General features: G+C 37.6%; 1 protein-coding gene across 5 annotated transcripts in view; it reads right to left on the reverse strand.

The window, feature by feature from the left end:
- The window catches only part of UBE3D (ubiquitin protein ligase E3D), a 343,799-nt gene that overhangs the window by 298,307 nt on the left and 23,086 nt on the right, over positions 1 to 22,406 (reverse strand). For all 5 annotated transcript variants that reach the window (XM_019929363.3, XM_073789393.1, XM_019929362.3 and 2 more), the window contains exons 5-8: positions 17,116 to 17,185; positions 8,589 to 8,658; positions 7,034 to 7,142; positions 3,562 to 3,725 (exon numbers count right to left, since the gene is read on the reverse strand). In XM_019929363.3, the coding sequence (XP_019784922.2) occupies positions 3,562 to 3,725; positions 7,034 to 7,142; positions 8,589 to 8,658; positions 17,116 to 17,185 (413 nt within the window). The remainder of the gene's footprint in view (positions 1 to 3,561; positions 3,726 to 7,033; positions 7,143 to 8,588; positions 8,659 to 17,115; positions 17,186 to 22,406) is intronic.

Raw genomic sequence — 22,406 nt, forward strand, 5'->3', positions numbered from 1 at the left:
AAGGTTCACCACCATAACTAAAGCTACAATCACTTCCTTTTTCATGATACCCAAAAGTTGTCCAAAAACGGGCACATCCAGACTAGTAACTCCTTTGGGTTCTCATTCACCAGTCTGTAAAGGCAAGCTATGGTAACAAGAACAAACAGTCACCAATAGATGAACATTACTTATCAAATACAAGGACAAGCAGAAAACTATGTGTGATTCACTTCACAAATGTTTCATAGACGTAAACATAAATTGCACGTTTTGAGCACTTCTACGAGCACTCATCTAGATGGAGTGATGAGTAAGACCATCAAGGTCCTGGCTCACCTGGAGTTTACAGCCCGGTGCAGGAATTCCAGTAAAATCATCAAACATTTGGGAAAAGCAACACCATGAAAGGCAGTACCAAACACAATGCTTTTTTTTTTTCTTTTTTTCCAAAAGAGAAGAGTTAATATCCAAGGAACAAGACTTAATAGAAAAAACAGAAGACTTTTAAGTATAATTATGATTCTCACAGAGACTGAGGACAGATTATGACATTAGAGAAAATCTTGAATAAACACTTACATTTAGACACCTCTGAAAGAAATCTTAGAAATCAAGGATAAAGAGAAAATCCTAAAGGTTTTCAGAGAGACAAAATAGGTACAAGACATTTCCAGATATTCAAGGATTGACTACAGTCCAAGTTTAAAAGAGCTATTGGACTTTATCAAATCAAACAATTGGAACAAAGAATCATGAGTTTAAAAAACTGTAAAAATATACATACAATGTAATACTATTTGTAAATATTTTTAAAACCATCAAGCAATCCTGTATGTTTTTATGGAAACAGACTTACACAATAAAAACATTTATGGTCATAATGCACGAGTATAAGTAAGAAGTAAGCAAAAGGGGTAGAGCTTTGGCTTGACTTTAAGAAGAGACAACCACCGTCATCAGAATCAGAAAGGGAGAGAGTGCATTCGGGAGGGAGCAAGAGAGTGAATGTGAAACTCTGTTAAGAGTCCTTTCTTGTTTTGGTGAAGACAATGGATACTAGATAAATCTAGATATTGACAGCTTTGAAAAAAAAAGTATAAGGATATATATTAAAAATTTAAGGGCTTCCCTGGTGGCACAGTGGTTGAGAGTCCGCCTGCCGATGCAGGAACATGGGTTCATGCTCCGGTCCGGGAGGATCCCACCTGCCGCGGAGCGGCTGGGCCCGTGAGCCATGGCCGCTGAGCCTGCGCGTCCAGAGCCTGTGCTCCGCAACGGGAGAGGCCACGGCAGTGAGAGGCCACGGCAGTGAGAGGCCCGCGTACCGCAAGCAAAAAAAAAAAAAAAAAAAAATTTAAGGTTAACCATTAAAAATCATTTTGAAATAGATTTTTTAAAAAATCATTTTGAAATAGATTTTTTTTTTTACATTCAAATCATTACAGGAAAGAAATGACACAGAGAAGCCAACCAATGTAAAAGTTAGCAGACTAAGTTCAACTACCTCAGTAATCACAATAAATGTAAATTAATTAAGTTTACTATTAAAATAAACAGACTGTCACACTGGAGTTTTAAAATACCCAGCTACATGTTGTTTACAAGGTTAATGTTAATAAGATATATACCTAAGATAAAATAACACACAACTGAAAAAACACAATTGGAAAAAGATCAATAATTTTTTAAAAAGGAAAGTAAATATAGCAATAATAACATCAAATTAGAATTAAAGAAAAATAACATAAAATGAAAGGGGAGAAAAATCTTATCGATGAAATACACAATTAGTCAAGTCGTTATGGCACAAACCTTTCATGTACCTAATTACATAGCTTCAAAATATATACTGCAAAAACAGGCATCAAAACCAGAAGAAAATGACTTTTCCATTATCACAGCATGAGATTTAACATAACCTTCTCAAAATATCCACGTTTCAAATAAATTAAAAAGAGGAATAAAAAGTTTTAATAAATTTGACTATATAAATCTAAATACATAAAGGTATACACCACGCACACACACCCCTCAACAAAGTCCCCAGAACATCAAATACATAAGCCATATTCTCTGATCATGCTTCAATAAAACACAAGGAGAGTCAACTGAATCTGTTTCATTTAGACTGGCATCAGATGGGCAAAAATCTACGTAGCAGCTTGGGTGAGGGTGTAGGGAAATGGGCATTTATAGAAACTTTATGTGGGAGTATAAATTTGCAATGCCTTTTTGCAAAATAATTTGATATTACCTATTAAATTTTAAATGTTACACCCTTTGACTTAGTGATTCTACTTTTAGAAATACCTCATTAAAAAGTACACATAATTGCAAAACAAATATACAACATACAGTGGAATACTAATTATAGCAGCAAAAAAGTAATAACCCAAATATCCAGCAACAGAAAAATGGTTAAATTACTTACAGTACATCCATGTCATAAAATGTCAAGCAGTGACATGGAAAGCATCTCCAAGACACAGTGTGTTGTTGTTTTGTTTTTTGTTTTTTTTAAGTGTAAAAAAATACACATGCATCCTGCAAATTATGTTAAGATGCAAAATGGAAAAAAAGTGGAAAAATTCACAACATACTTTTTTCTTCTGGAGAGAGACATGATGGAGAACTTTCACAGTTTACTTTATGTAAGTCTCTACTGTTTGAATATTTTATAACTCGAACTGCTTGCATAATTCAAAGAAAAGAAAAGACAAGCAATAATTTTTAAAAATTTCTTATTTACTTCCCAGAAGAAGACTGGGATCTTTCTGTTCTTAGTACAAATTTGATCAAACCCATCAGAGAGTACAGGACAAGTATAAACTTCCAATCTGTTTAAATAAGAACATTTTCTGTTCCCTCTGCCAAGAATGCTCTTCCTCAGATATGGCTCACTCCCTCACTGCCTTCAAGTTTTCCACTTAAATATCATTTTATCTGAGGAACCTTCTTTGACTTTTCAGTACAAAATGCCAACCTCCTACACCCTACTAACTTGCTTTACGTTTCACACCTGTGTCTCAGTGTCCTTGTCTTTAAAATGGGGTGATAAGTGTACCTACCCCACAGGGTTGTTGTTGTTGGGCTTAAAGGAGCGAGAAGCCCTCAGATGAGCTCCTGACTTACAGGAAGAGCCATATCAGTTTTTGATGTTTTGTCTGTTTTGTTTATGGCCTGCTTTCTTTCTCCCTATGAGGATGACAACCCCAGGAGGCAGGGGTTGCGTTTTGTTCACAACTGTATCCCAGTGCCTGGAAAGTGTTTATCAGTAAACAGTCATAGCTGTTGAAGCCTGATTTAGTCCTGCAGCCATATGTACAGACAGCTGAGATTACAAAAAAAAAAAAAAAAAAAAAGACCAATTATTTTCAGTAAAAGCAAGCTTTCTGCACATTAGCATGAACAACCTGTAATGATTCAACCCATTTTTAAAGCACAATGAGTAGCAGTATGATTGCCAGAGCATCAAGTAGGGAAGTGGTACAGTCCCATTTAATTCCTTAATGTCTTAACACCAATGTGGCAACAGAAACGAAAACAAATGTGGAGGGAGAAAACAAAAGGATGACTTACTCTGCATTCCTGCCTTTGATGCATGGCTGGTAGAGGACCTTAACAGCATTCCAGGCAGAACTGGAATCGGCCTTCAATAAGTCTTCCAACAGAGGGAATTTTTTGATACTTGTGGAACTTTCCAAAGCTTCAATCACCAAAGTGTCTGAGTTTAAAAGCCATAGCTAAAGACACGGAGAGAAAAGTCCAGGTACAAGAATATCACAACCCTATTCATACCTCATACCACCACTCAAAAAAACAAAAACAAAACCATAAAAAAAAGACAAAACTATACAACACCAGAAAAAATATCACATATATAACTTTTAAGTAGGGTAAGACTTTCAAAATATAACCTTTGGTAGAGCCACTGACAACATAAAGTTTTTAAAGAAAAGACAACTGATTAAGAGAGAATATTTAATACATACAAAGTTATGATCCATAATATATAGAGCTCCTAGCAATCAATAAGAGAAATAAAAAAAAAAGCCCAAGAGAAATACAGGCGAAGAATATGAACAGAACTGAACAGAATATAAACAGAAAAAATAAGTGATAAATATAAAAAATGTTAACATAACTAGTAATAAGGAAATGCAAAATTCTGTGCCACCACTTTTCACTTATCAGATTGGCAAATACAAAATGATTGATAACAGTCAGCTCAGAAGAGGGGTTTGGAGCAGGTATTCCCACATGTTGCTCATGGAAGACTGTTTTGGGATTTGGACACAGGTGATTCACTGAGGAAATACTCTCAGGAGAAAGGGAGAGAGGGCAAGAAGATAAGGCAGGGTAGCCAACAATGTGGACTCAGCCTGATCTCACAGGGAGCTCTGAAGCCTGAATTCCACCTACAGAGTCTGTCCCATCTTGAGACAGGAGATGGCAGGTTTTGTACCCCAGGGTCGGGTCATCGGCCGTGGGCTGAGTAGGGCAGGGGTGGGGAACGGCGGAGGACAGGAAACTCCCGGGCCAGGCAGCATCTGTCAGGATGGGACAAGTCTCTGGAGAAGAGAGCGACCATGAGCCGTGAGCAGGCAACATTCTCAGCAATGGGAAAGGGGGGGGACCAGCCGAGGAGAGGGGACCTGGGGGGAGGGGGGGCACCAAGAATGTCTATAAGGGGGCTTCCCTGGTGGCACAGTGGTTGAGAGTCCGCCTGCCGATGCAGGGGACACGGGTTCGTGCACCGGTCCGTGCCCCGGTCCGGGAAGGTCTCACATGCCGCGGAGCGGCTGGGCCCGTGAGCCATGGCCGCTGAGCCTGCACGTCCGGAGCCTGTGCTCCGCAATGGGAGAGGCCACTACAGTGAGAGGCCCGCGTACCGCAAAAAAAAAAAAAAAAAAGAAGGTCTATAAGGGATAAAGGATGTTCACAAGGGATAAATTAGTCCAACTTTTTAGAGGTGACAATTATCAGAGTTTAAAATACACAAATTCCAATACTGCATAAGATGAGAAAGATCTGTTTCTGAAGTACTAAAATACATGTGCAAAGAGGATTTTCCCCGCAGCACTGTCTTTACCGGCCATACAGTGGAATTCTACTCATTAGGAAAAGTCCAATCCATATTTACACTAACAAGAAACAAGCCTCACGATACCTGGTTGTGTGAAGAATGCATGTTGAAGAACAATGCTAATCACATCATCATGTTATTTTTACAAATACCTGTGGGCGTATGTACATAGAACTGTAAACAGGGAAAAGAATGATGAAGTATGCATGTCAGACTGTTAATGATTACCTCCGGATGGTATGACACAGCGGGGCAGAAGAGGGGACAGGACAGGGGAACTACCACTTCTTTTATGTTCTTCACGTTGTCAGAATGTGTTTCAAGACTGTATTACTTTTATAAAAAAAATTTTTTTTTAATTTAAATATACATTAGTAGTAAGTTTAGAAAGTTCCTACTCCTGATTTTCAACTTGCAAACTTTGCAATAAAAGGAAATTAAGGGAATTCCCTGGTGGCCCAGTGGCTAGGACTCCGCACTTCCACGTGCAGAGGGCATGGGTTTGATCCCTGGTCAGGGAACTAAGACCCCGCAAGGTGCGCGGTACGGCCGAAAAAAAAGGTGAAAAAAAAAAATAAGACTGATTTCAGACTAGGACTATGAGGTATACTTAGCATCAACCTGAGTTAGAAAATATTTTAGCTTTGAATAGAAATTATCTGGAATTAGAGAAGCATGGGGTCCCTGTGCTGGATGGACAGCCACAAAGCAACACCTAATAATCACGTCAATCCCTCTCTCCTTTTAGCTACCATGCTCCCTTATTAGCTTGCGAGGTCCTCAAAGGCATTTTTGGTTCTATCTTGAGCACCCAGGACAGTGTCTTTCAAATAAGAAGTACTCAATATATGTTTACTGGTTGAATAAAGCAGGCGTGGAGGCAGAGAAGAGACGGAGGCCCTCGATCTTGGATTTTCACATTATGTCCCCAATTATTTTCTGCAGAACGTTATTTTTGACAGGAGCAGTTTAATATTAAGTGCTTGTGGTACATGTAGGGGATGATTCTGCTAACTGCGGAGCCTTTTCTCCAAAACTTGCTACTACTTCTCAAACATCCAAGTGCTGAAATCAGGATCTCCAAGAGATCTCTGCACTCCCATGTTCGCTGCAGCACTGTTTACAATAGCCAAGATGCAGAAACAACCTAACTGTCCACCAGTGATGAATGGATGAAGAAAATGTGGTACATACACCCTATGGAATATTATTTAGCCTCTGAAAAGAAAGAAATCTTGTAATATGCAACAGTACAGATGAACCTCAAGGACATTATGATAAATAAGACAAGTCAGACACAGCAGGATAATAATACATGATTCCACTTACACGAGGAATCTAAAGTAGTCTAACTCATAGAAGCAGAGAGCAGAATGCTGGTTGCCAGGCGCTGGAGGGAGGGAAGAATGGGGAGTTGTTAATCAAAGGGTATAAAGTTTTAGTTGGGCAAGGTGAGTAAGTTCTAGAGACCGGTTCTACAACACTGCACCCATAGCTAACAATGCTGTATTGTGCATTGAAAAATCTGTAAAGAGGGTAGATCACGTTAGGTGTTCTTACCACACACACACAAAACAATAAAAACAAAAACAGGAGCAACAGAACGTATTTTAACCATAAGAGTATCAAATGGGGAAAAAAGTGAGAAAGACAGAATTGTGTTACGCTGACCAGGAAAGCCATTAAAAACTAAGAGTAGAAAAACTTCACCTTGTGGCATGAGCTTCTACCGAGGAATCGGGTTGTAGTTGTCTCTAAATCCCTAGTACCTAGCACGCAGAGACACTTAAATCACTTGTTCAATTAAGGGGATTTGATTTGTCAATTAAACTGAGATTAAAAACTCAATTTTTCATCATTTATTTTCTAGACCCGAGAATTAAGAAAAAAGAATGACAAAAACCAAAGAATTTCTGAGACCCTGGATTACTAGGCTACAAAAAGCTGGGTGAAATCATTTCTTACCAAGATGTACGCTTTGCCGTCGTGTCCTTGAAGAGTGAATCTAAAAGTGCTTCTAGCAGAGGAGAGTTCCACCAGGCACTGGGCAATAACGCTCTGTACAAACTGAGACCTGTTTGAACACAAACCAGTTTTCACAATGTGCCTCTCGTAATAAGTCTAAATACCCACAGGGCACCTATAAGGCAGAGGTGGGTGCATGCTGGACTTTTCTATATGCTGCCCATCCCCTCACAACCTGTGCTAATTTTAATCGACTGTAATGTATTTGTGCTTGCCCCTGTCTTTCTATAACCCATTCTTTGATCCTTAATACATTTTCCACCCCAAACCTAACTATTCCTCCCACTAAATAAAAAAATACTGTTAGACAAGTCAATAATCCATTTGTGCTGCGGCACATTCAACAGTGAATAACAAAGTTAAAAAAGAAGGTAAGAGGGCTTCCCTGGTGGCACAGTGGTTGAGAGTCTGCCTGCTGATGCAGGGGACACGGGTTCATGCCCCGGTCCGGGAGGATCCCACATGCAGCGGAGCAGCTGGGCCCGTGAGCTATGGCCTCTGAGCCTGTGCGTCCGGAGCCTGTGCTCCGCAACGGGAGAGGCCACACAACAGTGAGAGGCCCACGTACCGAAAAAAAGAAAAAGAAGGTAAGAAATTTCCTCCCAAACATTAGACAGTATTATCTCCAATGTTTTCCATTTGTATCCCCTCAGAGTGTCAGATCTGAGGTACAGAATCAAAGTATTTATAGGAGGATAAAGTTCAAAGTTATATTCAGAGAGCCATAATTTTTAGACATCAATTAATTAGCTGAAATAAAGACATACTACAGTTAACTTTCATTTGCAAGACTAAAAAGATTCTAAGAAAAGAAACACTAATGGATTGAGTGGCTAAGTAACATTCTTTTTAAAAACACACAAGTCATTTGAAAACTAACCCATGTTTCAAGTAAGTTAAATTAATACCAGAAATAATTATTCAAAAACCTATTGATGATTATATCATAAAACCTTGGGTATCTAGCACATAAAAAGAAACACAGGGCTTCCCTGGTGGCACAGTGGTTGAGAGTCCGCCTGCCAATGCAGGGGACACAGGTTCGTGCCCTGGTCGGGGAAGATCCCACATGCCGCGGAGCGGCTGGGCCCGTGAGCCATGGCCGCTGAGCCTGTGTGTCCGGAGCCTGTGCTCCGCAATGGGAGAGGCCACAACAGTGAGAGGTCTGCGTACCACAAAGAAAAAAAAAAAAGAAACACAAAAAACTTTCAGAACTAGAAGATTTATAAGAGCACATTTGTCTATACCATTATGCAAGCAAACCATCAATAAATCCTCAAATCTTTCATATCTGTGGTTTGGTTCCACTACCTAAAAACCTTTCCAAAGACTTTTATTTTTCCTTTCCAAACAAAGAGGGGTATAAATAAAAATGAATTCCCAAATAATCACTTACAATAAATAATTATAATAAATAATTATAATTAATAATTCCCAAATACCTATCTTTCCTTACATGTGAAATTACAGAACACACTTAATTAGCTATTTGTACCTTGGTATGATGGGAAAATTTCTTTCAGATGGCTGAATAATTATCTCTGTCATATAAAACTTAGTGGTTTCTAGAAACAAAAAATAAGAATATTAAAAGATCTCCCCAATACATTAATATTTCTACTGTGGACATGCTGGTTTCAAATTAAGACATTCCAAACCAAATATTCGTTATACTGGTACAATTACTATTTAGTAAAACTTTTCCAAAAATGACTTAGTGTCAGAAGACAAAGCAATGATGGCTACAAGGAGACAGTCTGAGACTTCAGGTAACTCGGTGTTGTTTTAGAATAGCATGTGGCCAGGTGAGCCTGGTACAGCAAGACTCTGCTCACATGTATGCAAGGTCATAATAACTAGTCACATCACAGCCAAAGCCCACTCACCTAAAAATTAGTCATTTGGTTTCCTCATTTCTACAGAGTAGCCACAAAACTAGGAGTCACTGAAAAAGGCTTTTTAATCACAGTATTCTAAAGTCCATGAACAGAAGCTGTGAACCTCACGTTGATATTTACCCAGAATCTCACTGAGTCGATTAATGTACAATTGTTACCAAATCTGGTTATCTGAGTCCTTCATTTACAGAAAAATTTAAACAGTAAACTAAATATTTAATAGAACTGAATATAAACATAACCATTTTGGATTTTTTAAAAAATCCATGAAAAATGTTCACTCACTAGTAATGAAATGGAAATTAAAATATTTTTCAAATAAATAAAATATTTCTGAATGATAAAGTGCAGCAGCAATGAAGATATGGAGAACTGGATACACTTACATTCTGCTGTCAGGAGTGCAAATAATAAATTTCTGGAAAGCCATTTGGTGAAGGCCTTAAAAATGTTTATATATTTTGACACCATAATTAAATGCCTAAAAATTTATCTCAAAGAAATACTCACAGATATCTGTAACATTTATCTATTAAGAGGCTTATAATATTAATAGAAAAATACTGAAATTTCTAAAAATTGAGGATGGTTGGATTAAATAAACAACTATACATTTAGGCAAGAGAATTATATACAGTCATTAAAAATGGTGTGCTAACAATTTTTTAATTGTTTTAATAAGATGGCAAGTTGTTCCTTGTAGATTTTCTATAAATGTTTACAACTGCTCAGTATAACACACAGAAAAAGGCAAAAAAACAAATTTAAAAGTTTAACAGATTATTATATATCTCGAGTTATGATGATGAAGTTATACATTTCCCCTTGAAGTCCAATTTTTCACTTTCCTATTTTGAAGTCATGTTATTAGATGCAGAATTGAACCTTTTAACATTATAAAGTGATCTCTTTTGTCCCAGCTGTTGTTAAACTATAATTTAATTCCATAATTTTAATCCCACAAGGTATTATTGATTTACACAGTTAACATTCATTTAGTGTCACCCACATATTTACCACTTTCTTCCCAATCCTTCTTGAACTTAGACTTTCTATCTGGGATCGTTTTCTTTTACTTAATATACAGGTAAAATTTCTTTTCATAAGAAACCAAACCATTAGAATTGAATTATCCTAGCTTTTGTTTGACAGAGAATATATTTATCTTTGTCTTGATTCTTTCGTATTAGGACATTTTCTCCTGATATAAAATCCTAGGTTAGCAGTTTTTTTAAGCTACTCTTTTTTTTTTTTTTTTTTTTTTCTGTACGCGGGCCTCTCACTGTTGTGGCCTCTCCCGTTGCGGAGCACAGGCTCCGGACGCGCAGGCTCAGCGGCCATGGCTCACGGGCCCAGCCGCTCTGTGGCATGTGGGATCTTCCCGGACCAGGGCACGAACCCGTGTTCCCTGCATCGGCACGCAGACTCCCAACCACTGCGCCACCAGGGAAGCCCCCTAGGTTAGCAGTTTTTAACCTCTGTGTACACTATCATTCCACTGTCTTCAAACCTCTATTTCTGCTATTCCTTTGAAGGTGATGTCATTTTTCCTTGGTTACTTTTAAGATTTTCTTTTCTTTTTTTAATTTTTCTGCCATATCACTGATGTGTCTAGCTATAGACTTCTTTTTATTTCTCTTACGTGGGCCTCATCTAAGTAGAATTCATTGGACTTCAAACTACAAACTGTTGTTCATCATTTTTGCAAAATTCTCAGCAATTAACTCTTCAAATATTGCCTATGCTCTATTCTATTTCTCTTTTCCTTCTAGAAGTCTGATTAAACATACATTAGATCTCCTCTGTGTTTTATGTCTCCTACCCTCTCTTCTATATTTTTTACCTTCTTGTGTCTTTGTGCTGGATTACAGATTTTTCTTCTCATCTATCTTCTGTTCATTAACTCGTTCTCCATGCTGTACCTAACCTGCTGTTAAACTACCCACTGAGTTTTCAATTTCAATTATATTTTTCAGAAATTTTTTAGAATTTTTTAGAAATTCTTTTCCAAATATGCTTAGTGTTATAGTTTCCTTTTCCTTTTGATATCTTCAAACCTGTCTTTTGCATTGTTAAAAACAGTAAGCATGGTTGTTTTACAGTTTACATCTGATAATTCCAATAACATAAGTCTGTTTCTATTGTTTGCTATTTTTGTTAGTTCTTGTGGATGGATGTTGTTTACTTGTGTGCTTAGTTATGTTTGGTTGTACATGGTAAACACTCTACTTGCCAAATTATTTGTGGGAATAATATGAGTTTTATAAGGAAAGTATTTTCCTCCAGAGGTGATTTGCATTTGATTTTCCCAGGCATTTCTCATGGCATTATGTCTAGGCCAACGCAGACTAAGTTAAAGATTTGAAATTCCTAATGTCCCAAAGAACTGATACCTGTCTGTAATTCCACAAGCTTGTTTCACTTCTGATTCACCTTTACTGTGTGAAGGTGAATGGTACGGCCATTCAGGCTCTCGTATTTTTGTACAGTCACCTACTAGGTTCTTACTTTGTGTAGTCTTTGACTTCTGTCCTTACTTCTCAAAGCAATCAAAAGTTCTACTTTTAAAGAACTGGAAAATGGCAGGGAAAAGGTGTTTTTCCATTTTATGCTAACCTCTTTTGAGTTTGCTTTTGTGCTAATTAACCCACATATTTTCCATTTATCTTGCTCTTCATTCCTTCCTATGGATCCCAATTACCATAGCTTTCCTTAGCACTGTCAGCCTGAAGAACTTTCCTTAGCATTGTCTGCTAGTAATGCATTATTTCCATCTGTTTATAGAAAAATGTCTTTATTTTGCCTTCATTTTTGAAGCAGAGCTTTGCTGGATATAGATTAGATGAAAGGTGTTTTTGTTTGTTTTCCCCCCAGCATTTTTTTTTAATAAATTTATTTATTTTATTTATTTTTGGCTGTGTGGGGTTTTCGTTGCTGCGCTCGGGCTTCCTCTAGTTGCAGCAAGAGGGGGCTTCTCTTTGTTGTGGGGGGTGGGCCTCTCATTGTCGTGGCTTCTTTTGTTGTGGAGCATGGGCTCCAGGCATGCGGGCTTCAGTAGTTGTGGCACGCGGGCTCAGTAGTTGTGGCTCACGGGCTCTAGAGCGCAAGCTCAGTAGTTGTGGCACATGGGCTTCGTTGCTCCGTGGCATGTGGGATCTTCCCGGACCAGGGCTCGAACCTGTGTCCCCTGCATTGGCAGGCAGATTCTTAACCACTGCGCTACCAGGGAAGCCCCTCCCGCAGCATTTTGAATATCTAATTTTAGTGTATTTTGGCCGTCATTACTTCTATAAGAAGTTGGCCTTAGTGCTTAATGAAATCCCTATATGTGATGCTTTGTTTTCTCTTGCTACTTTCAAGATTCTCTCTTTACCTCTGGCTTTTATCATTTTGACCACAACGTGCCTGGGTGAAATGCTCTTTGTGTTTATCCTACTTGAGATTCACTGCAGTTCTTGGACCCAAAAGTTAAAATGTTTCACCAAATTTGACAAGATTTCAGCCATTTTTTTCCCTACATTTTTTCCCTGACCCTTTCTTTTTCTTCTCACCTTCTAAAGCTTCACTTACACATTTATTGAAACAGTTAATATTTTTCCACAAATCTGACATTCTCTCCATTTTGAGATTTTTTTTCTCTGTTCTTTGGATTAATTTCTATTCATCATTCTTCAAGTTCAACATTTTTTTTCTTCTGTCACCTCAAATATGAGGTTTTAGTAATCTAGTGAATTTTTCTTTTGTTACTGTACTTTTCAGCTCTGTAATTACCAACTGGTTCTTTCTCTGAAGTTTCCAATTTGTTGAGATTTGCTATTAGTTCACTCAAGAGGTTTTCTGTTTTAATTCTTTGCCATATTTATAATTAGCTACTTCAACATCTTTGTCTCCTAATTTAATATTTGTGCTTACTCAGCACCTATTTATTGAGTCGTGCTTTTTCCTTGAGTATGAGTCACTCCTTTTTCTTTCTCTGCATGGCTAATAATTTCTGTAAGAAAGTAGGACATTGTATGTAATACATTGTACCAATTCTGGATTTTGTTTTGTCCTTTTTTTTTTAAATTTATTTTTATTTATTTATTTTTGGCTGTGTTGGGTCTTCATTGCTGCACACGGGCTTTCTCTAGCTGTGTCAAGTGGGGGCTACTGTTCGTTGCGGCGCATGGGCTTCTCATTGCAGTGGCTTCTCTTGTTGCAGAGCACAGGCTCTAGGGTGTGTGGGCTTCAATAGCTGTGGCACGCGGGCTCAGTAGCTGTGGCTCGTGGGCTCTAGAGTGCAGGCTCAGTAGTTACGGTGCACGGGCTTAGGTGCTCCATGGCATGTGGGATGGTCCTGGACTAGGGCTTGAACCTGTGTCCGAACCCGTGTCCCCTTCACTGGCAGGCAGATTCTTAACCACTGGGCCACCAGGGAAGTCCCTTGCTTTGTCCTTTTAAGGGTAATTGGTTTATAGGTCAATTACCAAGCTTGGACTTAAACCGGGAAATATGTCTTCCCACAGTGTGTAGTCACTAATATCTCTGCTCAGTTCTGTTTTGTTTAGCCTGACTCCCTAGAGAGCATTCACTATCTCTGCACAGTTTGGTCGACCGCAGATTTGGGGAGAGGCTCTGCTCAAATGCCTCAAGCCATTAAGGCTTCCATCTTCTGCTGCCCAAGTTGTGTGTGAATTGAGGAATGCAATCAAAGGCACAGCAAATTTTCTGGTCTCCCCAAGCTTTCAATTCTTATTGGACTCCCTGGCATCTACTGTATGCATGTATAGTTTTGCAATCAGCCAGAGCTGGGTTAAGAAGTTGTCAGCTCAGCCCCTCCACGGCCCTCTTGCTTCCAAAATATCCCTCTTAAATTTCTACTTTCTCCTTTGCCTACCCTGAACCAAACCTACCACCTATAGATAATAAAGCTGTGTTTTTTTTTCCTGCCCAAGTCTGGGGGGGCGTGTGAAGTATGTCAATGATCCCAAGCAATAAAAGGTCACAAATTTGCCATTCTAACCCAAGGCAGTAGCAGTTTTTGATAACTACACCTCTCAAATCATTGCTTCATTTTCGTTATTTTCTAGTAGCTGTTCTTCTGAACTTGTACAGTTCGGTACTTGTTTCCTACAGAGTAGAACTATCCATTCTCTTTATGCCACCATTTTTGGGATTAGAGTCCTACTAATTTACTTTTAGAGTAGATGTGGATATAGCTCTCTTACATCACCCCACACACATATTCACATACAATGACCTCCTAATATACTTATATATTACATCATAAAGATTTTTGGTTAAATTGATAATCAGTGTTCACATTATTGTGACCATAATGATACCATGGAAGTGCTTCCTTTTTTGTTCAATCTTCTGTTTTCCTGCAGCACGTAACTGCTTTCTTTTTTCGTGTGTTTAGTTTTTCCAAACACCTTTAGTTAATTCTTCCCATATGATGAAATGGCTTGTCTCAAGATTATTTGTTACATGTAGTCAAACAACTCAACAAATTTACCAGTTTCAGTGTATAACTGAAAAGGTCTTTATTACAGTTTCTCTCCCCTTGCTTCAATCCAGGCTGTAATGCCTGCTGTACATCCCTCACCCTGGGACTTCCTTACCTCATTCTCCTGTGTTGGACAGTCTGTTTCCCCAAATCCCACACTTTCTCTTTTGAGGTTAGATTCCTAGTTTTGGTGATGCATACCCTATGGTAGATTCCTAAGGAAAATGGAACTTTGAGGTCCATGTTTTGAGACCCTGTATTTCCAAATATGTATTTATAATCTTCATACCTGACTGGCAGTTGGACTGTCTATTGAATTATTCTGGGTTGAACATCTTTTTCCTTCTAAATTATGAGGGCATTCTTCATTGTCTTCTAGCTATTAAGAAGTTCAGCACCATTGTAATTCCTAATCCTTTGTACATTACCTGCTTTTTTCTCTCTAGAAACTTCACCCTTGGCGTTTGGAAATCACTCAATTACGTGGCTTTAAGTAGCTTCCCTGTCACCCCTCCATTAATTATATGAGACACTTAGTGGGCTCTTTCAGTTGAGAAACTTAAGCCCTAGCTCTGGGAAATACCTTTTTAATGTGTTTTTGGTATTCCTGTTCTTTGATAATTTCCCCCACCCTGTTGTCTCTATTCTCTCTTTCTAGAATTTCTCCTAGCTAGATGTTGGATGCCCTAAAAGGCTCAATTCATTCACTCATTCAACAAATATTTACTGGGTACCCACTATGTGCCAGATATTGGTCTAAGTGCTGTGGTTATCATGATAAATGAGTTGGACAATATTCCTATCCTCAGGAAACTTACATGATCTTTTTTTTGAAATTTCCTTTCCAATTTTCAACCTCTGTCTTTTGGTCCTGATTTCTGAAATAGTTCCTTAATTTCATTTTCCAGTCCTTTGGCTAGTTTTTTCAAGCTATTACATCTTTAATTCGACATTCTCCGAATTATAGAGATAATATTATTTCATTTCTCCAAGGACATTTATTATGGTTTTTTAAAAGATTTTCTTCTGTTTTATACATAATTTGTTTCTCCTCAATGCGTCTACTCTGTTTACTTGATTATTTATTTGCTTTGGACTCTTTTTACTATTTACTGATTCTCAGCAATCTATTCAGATTTAAGTGTAAGGTAGTAAAATGCTGAGAGGGAGCTCTTGTGTGTAGATATAAGGCTTGTTGAGAGCAGGATGGCTGAATATAAGCTCATCTTTTTGTTGTTACACGACCCCTGAGAATCAGTGTCTGCAGATCTTTTCTCTGGTTAGTACACTTCCATTCCCTTATTCCAAGAAAGGCTGCTCCAATCTCCTACCTTGAGAGCATAAGCAAGTTGCAAGTGGAGAAAGAGTCTTAGGAATCTTATGGCTCCACATACAAACTTTGCATTAATCATCCTGCTTTCAGTCCCTTGTCCCTCTTACCTGCTACCTCTAAACTCTGGCCAGTTCTGGGGATCTACAGTGAGAACTGGCTCACTCCTTATCTAAATGGTCTTCTGCAGACACCAAGGTTGCAGCTTCCTCCACACTGCCAAGTGTGTTCCTACCCGTCTCAGCTCTACAGCTTCCAAAAGAAGTTTGCTTACACCTCTAGTTCACATCACTGTTGCCTCCTCCCCATTTCTCTTTGTCTCTGTGGATGTCCTTTTTTTTATTCCTTAACTGACATTTTAACTGGGCTTCAGAGAGGAGAGAAAAGCATGAAAAAAATCAATTCACCCTTATTTAAACCGGAAGCCTTAAGATTTTCTAAGTCATTGCTTAAGGGACTTGTTTTCATTCTCCAAAAATGACATTGAGGGCGGCATCCTTTACTACTACTCATTCTTCCTTTTCTGTTCTCTCAGAGCAAGTTATGAGACTCTGATGATCTTAAAAAACAAACAAAAAAAATGCCACCATCTGCCTTCCCTTGAGTACAATAGTTTCACTAAACTCACATCTTCTAATTAATTCTATTAAAAACAATTATTCTTCACCCACAAAGCTAACACAGCATGCTGTAGCTCTCTAGACATTTTCAAACCATATCTTTAAAGAGTGATGCATTTTAATTATCAGGATTTCATTATTATATTGGAAAGTCATATAACATAGGCTCTATGCAAAATGTAATTAACACTATTGGAAAAAAGAACAAGGAAGAGAGTATAAAACTCAAAATGTATCAACAGGTTCTCTGCACCCCCAACCTCCAAGTCTCAAAACACAGCCCTGAGGCACAAAACAGCCAGCATCTCCTCCATCATCTCTGGCAACCAATTCTTCTGAATGAGGAGCTGTATTAAGAGAAAAGCTCCAATCTTCTTTAAGATAGACCCAAGTACAAGCTTTATACTATTGCTTTATATCTACAAAGAAGATATGAAATACTGAAAATGACCCGACTTCTTAATGCTTAAAACTCAGTACTATGTACTTACAAAGGTCAAAATACACAAACTTCCTGGCATACTGGATGATATATTAGTTGATTTCTATTTTTAAAAGCATCAATTCTACAACATGTATTAGTCATCTATCTTTCCTATATATTTCCTATAAAAATCTCCTTCTACTGTTTTTTTTTTTTTAACAAGAAGGCAATCAGTTTGGCTTTTTTATTATGAAATTCTTACCTAATGACACAGTCTCTCCCAACATTACCTTGCAACGCTTACAAATTACTTTGGTATTTGCCTTTGGTTTCTGTAGAACAGAAAAATGTCATTTAAATGTCATTCAGCTTTTCTTAAAAGGAATATATAATTTTAACACGGTCTCTAGAGTATACATTGAACTTTACATTTTATTTTGCCATCTACTAAATACTGGGAATACATTTAGCTTGTATGCATAATTCACGTGCACAGAGATCACTTTTTCCAAGTCTAAACACAAAATGAACAGAATGATTTTTCCAAACTAGTCAGCTCCTGATAATCTACACGTTGCCAAGTAATCTGAACAAGAAGCATCTTACATTTCTAAAAAGCACCTCCAAACATCATTTAGAATAGGCAGATGGTGGGCAATAAAGGTAGAGAGGGTAGGTGATTTGCCCCAACTCATGTGTCTAGAAAACAGAAGAATTAGAACTTGAACCTATATTATTATTATTATTATTTTTTTTTTTTTTTTTGCGGTTCGCGGGCCTCTCACTGCTTCGGCCCCTCCCGTTGCGGAGCACAGGCTCCGGACGCGCAGGCTCAGCGGCCATGGCTCACGGGCCCAGCCGCTCCGCGGCATGTGCGATCTTCCCGGACCGGGGCACGAACCCGTGTCCCCCGCATCGGCAGGCGGACTCTCAACCACTGCGCCACCAGGGAAGCCCGAACCTATATTATTTTGACTCCTAGTCCAGTGCAACTTATGTAAAAGTAATCTATAATTCATAATCACCACTGGAAGTTAAAAATACCTAACCCATTCATATAATTCTATTTTTCCATTTAAGATATGCATTGTACCTGGAAAGATAGTATTCTGGAACAAATTCCTGAAACACTGTTAAACTTTGAAAATCCAACTTTATCATTGGGGATACAGATTAAAACAGCTAGCAGTCACCTAATTATTAAGAAAACAAAAGACTAATCTTTTAGACATACAGAACAGAGGTTGGCAGGGGTGGGCAAAAATGAGTGAAGGTGGTCGAAGGGTACAAACTAATTATAAAACAAGTCATGGGGATGTAACGTACGGTATGGCAACTATAGTTAACCATACTGTATTGCATACTTGAGAGTTGCCTCAGTAAATCTCACAAGTTCTCATCACAAGAAAAATAGTTCTGTAACAAAGTACAGTGATGGATATTAACTAAACTTATTGTCATGATCCTTTTGAAGTACATACAAATACTGAATCGCTATGTTATATACCTAAAAGTAGTAAAATGTCAATTACACCTTAATAAAAAAAATCTTACTGACTTATAATTTGTTATAAGAGATGATATTATAATTAATATCATGGTAGTTAAGAGCCTGGAGTCTGGGGCCAGACTTCCTAAGTTCAAATCCCAGCTCTGTTACTTACTAGACGTGTGACCATGGGCAAGTTAATTAACCTGCTTTGGTTTCTTCATCTGTAAGATGAAATCGACAGTAGTGTTAACTCACAGAGCTGTTTATTAGGATCTAAAACGGAGTGCTGTAAAACACTGTCCCTGGCACATGGGTAACCGCTAGGCAGATGTTACGTAAATAAAATACATTTTTGGCACATGTCATTCAAGAAATGGGCAGAAAACCCATACCTTCCCACAAAGGGATAGATTTTTTTGTCTGGATGTGCTGCGAGTAACTAATAGAGCTGATATTTAAATCCAGTAACTAATAGAGCTGATATTTAAATAGATGCTACAGCTTATGCTTCCTAAGCACTATGCCAAGTGTTTTCCAAACTAATTCATAGAATCAATTCAGTGGGTGACGCCCTGAATTTTTAAAGAAATACGAAATAGAATGGAACAGAAAATATCACCGTGCTTCAAACATAGGGTAAGTAGTTCTTTAAGAAACATCTACTTGAGGTGCATCTGTGTCTCTGTGTGTGCATTATCAGATCTTAATGTAAAAAAAATTATTATACAGTTCTTACTTTAGTTAGAGGTCAAAAAAATAAAAAAGTCAAAAGCCACAGACATAGAAACCAAGGCAGGTGCCTATTTGTTTAGGCCCAGGCAAGGTTACAGGAAGACGACAGCTTAGAAACCAAGCATGCTCAACTGCAAAGTTTCACATTTTGGCAGTTCCATGCTTTCTTACAATAAAAGCTATCTGTATGGCTCCAAATTGGTACTAAAGACACTTTTTAAAGGATCCTATTTCGTACAAGTTAAATCAGACCATCCTCATTAAATCTTACCAAATACTAAGGGCTTTACTAAAAACTAATACAGGTTATTGGAGTAGTAATGCTTAAGAAGAAGGGGTTTTTCTATTCGAAGCAAAAAATCTTTTGTCAGGTGCTGTTATGTATTTCATTTATCATTGCTCTTACAGCACATTTTGCGTTGTCTTTCAATGAAGCAGAAAAAGTGGGTTTTGTTGGTTGGTTTTTAAAATAAAATTCTACCTTTTCAACACATGGGTAATTGGGATTTTAAAATCTGATCAATAAAACAATACATTACCTCAAACAACCAAATGTGTGAATTTTGATTCAAACAAATTTTAATGACATCAGAAGATACTTCTAATAAAATTTGTAAAATGTGTATATGGCCTGGTATTGTACCATCGAGGGTTCATTTTGTCTGGTGTGAAAATGACACTGTGTTCATGTGAAAAAGAACAATCCGTATGGGTGAAATGATATAAGGTCTGGGATTAGCTTTAAAGCACTTCAACGAAAAACTAAAAATAAAATGGGCAGCTGAAGCATACTTTATGCATCAAGGTGACTGTTATACGGGAGTTCATACTTCGATTTTTTACGTTTGGGAATGTTTACAAAGTTCAACACGTTATTCTAAGAAAAAAAAAAAAAGAGAGACCCTCATGGATTTAACAAGACAAACAAATAACGAAAAAAAAGGTAAAACTGTTAGTCATACTCGCCAGCTAAAATACCAATGTTCAATTTCATTTGTTCTTTAAAATATAGGTTGAAGTCATCACTGTGGCTGTACTTTCGTCTAGACTAATAATATGAATCTTATAAAAGACTGAGGTGCCACCTTTATCAACCTGTTGTAAGACGCAAAATTTTTATTATGGTGAGATGAAAAATATTGTGAAATAACAAATATTCAATAGATGTCTTTTGAAAAGCAAAGATATATATTGTCACGTTCACAGAGGCACAAACAACAGACTGTACACATACGGGGTTATTCAGGGAAAGGAATAAGTGTTGGACTTTGTTTATGCTGTTTTTCTGTCATTTATGAATATTTTAGTTCAAGAGATATGCTTTGGAGTAATTAATTGTCAAATACTCCTTAAGCAGAATTAAATATACATTTCTCATGGTGAGGTGAGTTATCTCTTAAAATCCTTTTCCACAATTAAAATAGATTTTTATAATCTCTCACAAGCAGAGGCAGAAATTACTCCTACCAAACACTCAGAATACACACAGAATGCACCATTAATGTCTGATAAGCTAAACAGTCTTGACCTTTTAAATTAACATATTACAATGCTTTTAATTCTGGTAAAGAGAAACTCTGCTTTGCAGTGCATTTTTCTCGACCTATGCTTAAAGGAAATAATAAAGTGAATCGCGCAAAGCAGCAGCCTAGCAGTGTAGGGACTCTACAGAGCAAACATGAAAGACAGACATTGTTGTGGACTAATTAAATCAATATATCTGCGACATGGCACCGCTGCTCAGAGAGGTGAATCAGCCTCCTGTCCTCGTTTTTATTTTCCTTTGTGTTGCTTCCATTTCTAAGGACCCTTGATATTGTCTCGCCAAAAAAATGTTTCCCAAGAGATACCATTAGGATGCTGTGTCACCGTGTGACATTTCAAAACCCTGCTAGATGGCTAGACTGTGTGATATGAGAAACAGGTTTTCAATAGCACAGAGAAGCCTTGTTCCCACAAGACCCTTGAGAGTACTGTTTAAGGAGTCCCTCCAAATTTACGTTACTATTTTGGTCACAGGTATATTCTTTCAACTGCAGTAATATGCAATTAAAGTGAAACTTTCATCTAGGCTACCTTGAAAACAAGCTTGTTAACAGCAGCTTGTCATGATGGTAATTTCCCACAGTCTCCTTGATACTTAAAAAACTGTAATGTCTCAGTATGAAGGGTCTTCCTTTAACACGTGGGATGGCCATGCACAATTAAGAGGAATTATTATAAATGGCATCATATAATTGATAAAGACATAAACGTGAGGAATCTACTTCCATACAGAATGCAGAGTTCATCTGAAAGAAGGAAACTCATGGTTTTTCTTATTTAATCTTTCCCACTCGTCTTCTCGTATCTTCCAAACATTTTAAAAATTTATAGCTTAATCATAAAAATGAAAGTCAAAATACATAAGACATAAAGTACTAGTATAGAAATTTAGATTAAAATATAATTTTAGGGCTTCCTGGTGGCACAGTGGTTAAGAGTCCACCTGCCGATGCAGGGGACGCGGGTTCGTGCCCCGGTCCAGGAAGATCCCACATGCCGCGGAGCGGCTAGGCCCGTGAGCCATGGCCGCTGAGCCTGCGCGTCCGGAGCCTGTGCTCCGCAACGGGAGAGGCCACAACGGTGAGAGGTCCGCGTACCGCAAAAAAAAAAAAAAAAAAAAAAAAAAAAAAAAATATATATATATATATATATATATATATAAAATTTTACTTTAACCATATTAAATATACTTATACCATAGATTTATATTATGTGCTTACCATTTATCTTTTAAAAATATAGAAGGCTATAGCACTAGAATTTGGGGGGGATTCTTATACATATTTATATATACACATTAGAACATATACATACATTTTATCTAATATATATTATCTAATACACACACACATATACACACTGAAAAGCAGTGGAGATCAAAGGAAATATGAATGGTTATGATTTTACTAAAGGTAAAGATATATACAGAGAAAGAGTTGGGGGAGAGGAGGACAGCTAGAGACAGTAAAGTACTATAATTTTAAATAAACCTAAAGGTAAAGGGATTTGTGTTTACGGTGAAAGATGAGATACTTACATCATTTAAACAGATAACAGCTTAACCTCGATATTTGACAAACCTCCTTAATCTCCCGCAAATTAGAAAATAGTTCCATAAACTAGCTGACAACCTAAGGGCTGCGGACTGCTGCGTGTTTCCTAGAGTGGCTCAGTTCTCATTACAAAAATTAAATGAGTTCTAAATGAAATTTAACACACAATGCTTTTGTTCCTACCAATAATCAGATGTTAAAATGAAGGTTCTCTGGCAATGATTTTCTTAA

Source organism: Tursiops truncatus, chromosome 12 (assembly GCF_011762595.2).
Source record: "Tursiops truncatus isolate mTurTru1 chromosome 12, mTurTru1.mat.Y, whole genome shotgun sequence".
In the NCBI taxonomy this organism is placed as follows: domain Eukaryota; kingdom Metazoa; phylum Chordata; class Mammalia; order Artiodactyla; family Delphinidae; genus Tursiops; species Tursiops truncatus.